Source organism: Trachurus japonicus, chromosome 21 (assembly GCF_045865225.1).
Source record: "Trachurus japonicus isolate A0001 chromosome 21, Traja_1.0".
In the NCBI taxonomy this organism is placed as follows: Eukaryota; Metazoa; Chordata; class Actinopteri; order Carangiformes; family Carangidae; genus Trachurus; species Trachurus japonicus.
The window spans coordinates 23,983,616-23,988,843 of record NC_140927.1 but is presented as its reverse complement, the minus strand read 5'-3'; the positions used below and the strand labels follow the sequence as shown (position 1 = coordinate 23,988,843).

At 41.7% G+C, this 5,228-nt stretch overlaps 1 protein-coding gene across 2 annotated transcripts in view; it reads right to left on the bottom strand.

The window, feature by feature from the left end:
- znf385b (zinc finger protein 385B) overlaps positions 1 to 3,152 on the bottom strand; it is a 53,276-nt gene extending 50,124 nt beyond the window's left edge. Inside the window, exons 1-3 of one of the 2 annotated variants that reach the window (XM_085765416.1) lie at positions 2,914 to 3,152; positions 2,677 to 2,820; positions 1,561 to 1,710 (exon numbers count right to left, since the gene is read on the bottom strand). In XM_085765416.1, coding sequence (XP_085621542.1) covers positions 1,561 to 1,710; positions 2,677 to 2,820; positions 2,914 to 3,049 — 430 coding nt within the window. In that variant the 5' untranslated portion in view covers positions 3,050 to 3,152. The remainder of the gene's footprint in view (positions 1 to 1,560; positions 1,711 to 2,676; positions 2,821 to 2,913) is intronic. The other variant, XM_085765415.1, reaches the window with a different exon arrangement.
- Between the last annotated feature and the right edge of the window lie 2,076 nt (positions 3,153 to 5,228).

Genomic DNA, 5,228 nt, shown 5'->3' with positions numbered 1-5,228 from the left:
TACTGTTGTTTGTTTGTTTTTATTTTTGTCCTTCTTCTACTTTCTTTCTTTCTTTCATTCATATTGTATTATACTACAGTATATAATAACTTTTTGTTATTGTATATAGTATAGTAACTTTTTGTAGTCCAACTTGGCGATCAGTTTCACTCAGGACTAAAGTTTTTCATTGTGCTTTAGATCAAAGAAAATAAGGCCAACGGCTCTACGCTGAAAGGTGACTCACATGAAGATGTCACGGCAGCAGATTTCATTATAGCGTAATGATAAGAATCAATGCAGGCCAATTTGATGGTGTCTTTGAGAAATGTCAGTGTGGTTTCAGAGCAGGGCTGCGTCCCAGTTTAATGACCTGCTGCTGTCTGCTCCACTTTAAGTCCTTTACATCTCACAGCACACTCTCACTCTGTTGACCAGCAGTTTGACTTAAAAAAAAAAAAAAAACTGGGTCTGAATCAGTGAAGATGCTCTGAAACTGTTCCAGTCACATCTGATCACAGGACCACAGAGGGTCGAGCAATTAATGTGAAAAGCGATGACTGAAATAAAACCAGCAGAGGGCGCTGGAACTACTTTGATCTGCTGCAGTGATCAAACCATGAGAAACAATGAAAATACATGAGGCTCATCTCATAAAACCGAACTGTCAGCATGTATAGTACGACTAAAACAAAAGTTAAAATCAGTGTGTCTTGCCCAACAGCTATTGATCACATAATAATGTAGAAAGAATATTTCACATTTTGATATTTTGCTTTAAAGCTATGCTTGAGGCGACAATATCAACACCACTGAATGTAATGTAACTACAGTCAATTTTTCAATTAGCTTAGCTTAGCATAAAGACTGGAAGCCAATGACAACTGTTAGCCTGGCTCCTTCCGATGCAAGATAAAAAAGCATGGATGTCACTGCCAAATTGGTGCCATGGCTGATTTTTCACAGTGAAATGAAAACTTTGACATTGCTGGCGGCGTACCACCAAATACTTGTGTTTTCATGAAATTTCATGACAGCTGCGCAATAAAACACAAACTGTCAGATGTTTTCAGTCTTTGTCATCGTGGTGGGTCGACCAAGTGTTGTGGCAGTAATACGTTACTCAGTGACTGGCAGGTGTTGAGGCGGAGCTAACAGCACTGATACAGAGCAGTACTGCAGTGGTGATCTGAGTTAATGCAGAGTAAGTTTATCCTTTTGAGGTTCAATCTGAGCTCCACCACACACACACACACACACACACACACACACACACACACATGCTGACCTTTCCCAGGGGCCAACAGCTGCTGATGATGGATGAGCCAAAGTCACTCTCACTCAGCAGCAGCAGACAAGCAGTCACGAACAGACTTGACAAATTAATGTCCTCTTTAGCTTTAGCTCTTAATGTCCCTCTCTCATTACCACAACAACTTGCAAAAACAGACAGTTGATTGCTGTCTAAGTATTTCTTTCTCTGAATAAACATGCATGTCAGGTGAGGTCAGTGTGAGCACCGTCGGCCCGACACACCACGAGCAGCAGCAGCAGAACAACAGAAGCACTGGTCCGTCCTACCTGTGGTTGTGCTTGGAGCAGCGCTGAGGCTGGAGCTGAGGCCGGAGCTGAGGCCGGAGCTGAGGCCGGAGCTGAGGCCTGGGGTCGGAGTTAGTCCGGTGGGCTGCGAGATGAGGCCCGTGGCCTGAGGAAGAGACCTGGGCTGGGCCCCTGTGGAAATCAAACGCAAAATCACATTAAAAAAACCCCACTGAAACACGTTAAATGAGCTGAGAATAATAAACCACTGACACAGTTGGTGCTTCCACTGCCGCCACTGATCCTGATACTAATGCTGCTGCACCTGTTGCCTTTGCTGCTGGCGCTTTTGTTGTTATGATGACTATTACTACTACTAGTGATACTGCATTTCCCATGACTGTCATTTATTTTATTGCTATGACAACTATTGCTATTACTGTTGCCATGGATTCTTCTCATGCTTTCCTTCTTATGAGGACGACTACACTTGTTTCTGTTATTATTCATAAGACTAATTATGCAGACACTAATACTACAGTTAATATTACTACTACCACTATTGCTACATCATATTAAAAAAAAATGTGCACCAGATGAAAGACCAATGTCTCAGGTATATATTTTGTATTCATGTCATTTTCATATTTTGTGTCAGTGCAGAGTTATAAGCAATCAAATAGAGAGTGTGAACATGTGACATGTTGCCCCACCATCGGGTAAGATGTCACACACTGGATTTTGCAACTAATTAAACAAGGACAAAATTATTGTTGTTGTTCTGTTCTTTTTTTTACTTTTATGTTAACATTGAAGTCTGGCACAGAAAATTGAGCTTGAAAAAGTAATTGAACACAGCCATGAACAAATGTTAACATAAAATATTATGCAACATGCACTGGATTAAATTCCTTAGGAACTGTTGGCATGTAGGCGATGGCTCTCACCCTCAAATACTTGTTTTACCTTCCTTAAGCTCAAAATTACAGATAGAATTGAATACCAAAAAAGAAAGTATTGGTTAATTATGTTTTCACATGTGACAACTTACCCCAAAATGACTGAGACAAGCCAATCGTTATAGTTATAGCAAATCTATTCATAGAGATACTACTGCTCACACACAGTTACAAGACAGTAGTAGTGGCTGTGTTGTACCTGCCACATGTTGCCCCGTCTCTCCGGCCTGCAGCTGCCTCACTCTGCGGAGGTGAGACCGGCCGTTGTAGTGCAGCTGTGCCTGAGCGTCGGAGGTCAGCTGCAGGTTACACACCTCACAGAGCGAGTAGGCCCCGCTCTGACCTGGGACACAACAACAAGGAGGATGGGTTATTATGGGATGAAAGAACAAGGATGAGTCTGACAGATATAGTGGAATAAGAGGAGAAAACTCACCTGGAGACCGAGTCTGCTGGATGGGAAGACTGATGGTCGTGGGCCTCGGCGCGTCCATGAGCTCTTGACACATCCCTCCGAAGGCAAAGATCTGCCCACTCTCCAGGAGCTGAGAGGGGCTGAGGGGGGTCTTCATCCCTGGGTATGGGTGATATAAATGATATAAGACCCAGTGAAGCAGTACACCAGATGCTCACACATAATGACAACTTAAAGAGAGAGATTTATCTGTTATTGAATGAAATCATGTACAGACTTGTGAACAAAGTTAACAGCACAGCAGAGGAAAGAAGTATTGTTATGTGATTTAGATACTTATAAGTTATAATACATTTACTGTATAGCACTGTATTACTATAGTTATAAAAACTCATAAATGATCATAATGCTTTATAATAATAACAAATCATAGAGGATTTTATGGCTTATAAGGTCAAGTATTATAATAGAGTTATAATGCTCTATAATGTGTTATGCTTATTGTTATAAAGCGTTTTGATAATTGATGAGTGTTTATAATGACATTTGTAAGCCAATTATAACACATTATAACTATATTTATAATGCATTATCGATGTGGGAATTGCCAGCAAGTTACTAACAATTATAACGTATTATAATAAATGACCTTATAAATCATGATAAAATGCTTTATATAGTGCTATAACCGCATTATAACTCATTATAAGTATGGTTGGTTATAATGCGAGATAGGCGTCAAATAAAGTGTTACCAAATTGTTTATTGTTAATTGTTTAATGATTTAAGAGGTATACTTTTTATTAAATTACCTTAATTTATTATTTGTTTTGTTATGATTTTGAAAGGAGGATTACAAAAGAAACTTAACCTTTTTTTCTTTTCTTTTTTTTTTTACATCAAGCAGCGTTGTGTAAGGTTATGTTAACGTCTGACAAATGTTTCGTGCCTGCAACAGTATATTTCTGGGGTCTATGTGGGCTGGGCACTTGTATGTGCTCGACACAAAATAGAAAAACTGTCTGACTAACAACAGAGAATATAGAAAGTGAGCTACAGCGGCTCTGTGAGTCGTCACTACATCATCCAACCTCCACAGCCAAATACTGTATGAAGCTCAACCACTGATGGATTTCAATGTGCAGCTTTCTGTCGTGACCTGCTGTAACAAGGTAATTAAGACATTTGGGATTTCGTACAGTGCATACACCGTGTCTGTCAGTCGTCAGCAGAGATAATTGTTTATTTTCTCCAGGAGGTACTGAGAAAAAAAACCCCAAACAAACAGAATTGACACCAAAACTGTGTAAATCCAGAGCGATCCAACTCAAACACACAAAAACACAAGGATCACAAAGAGACAGAGTCACTGAGGGACAGACAGGTGGACAAACAAACAGACAGACAGACAGACAGACAGACAGACAGACAGACAGACAGACAGACAGACAGACAGACAGACAGACAGACAGGCAGGCAGGCAGGCAGGCAGGCAGACAGACAGACAGACAGACAGACAGACAGACAGACAGACAGACAGACAGCCAGGCAGGCAGCAGGCAGGCAGCAGTTAGGCAGCAGGCAGGCAGGCAGCAGGCAGGCAGGCAGCAGGCAGGCAGCAGGCAGGCAGACAAGGCAGGCAGGCAGGCAGCAGCAGGCAGCAGACAGACACAGGCAGGCAGGCAGACAGACAGACAGACAGACAGACAGACAGACAGACAGACAGACAGACAGACAGACAGACAGACAGACAGACAGACAGACAGACAGACAGGTATGAGGCCTGAATGACACCAGACGCAGAGTGTGAAGCATCAAACGCTCACAGGGACAGAAGTGATGAAATAATGAGTAAGAGGAGAGAGAGAAAAGACAACATATGACATGTGTGTGTGTTTCTAGTGGTGTGTGTGTGTGTGTGTGTGTGTGTGTGCGTGTGTGTGTGGGGGGTCACTCCATGACTGTGTCCATCTGTTGTCATTTCAGCTCTGCCAAGTCACATGACCTCACACTGGACACACACACACACACACACACACATACCGATTTTACATCACTACTGTAAAATTCACTTCACTTTAGCTTCTGTAAAACCTCTTGTCTAACGTTTTATTTCATGTGACGGTGAAGCAGCTGCTCTGGTCGGACAGAGAGGAGATCAACGTTTTCATATCTACAGTTTCAACAAAAACAAACCAGCTGAACCTCCACTAACCTGCAGACGTTAAATCCTCTGAAGTAAATCTATAACTCTTTATAAATAAAACTAACTTGAACGAACTTGAACATCCACAACTGTTTGTTCCACACCTGAAAGGTCGACCTGCAGTGACTAT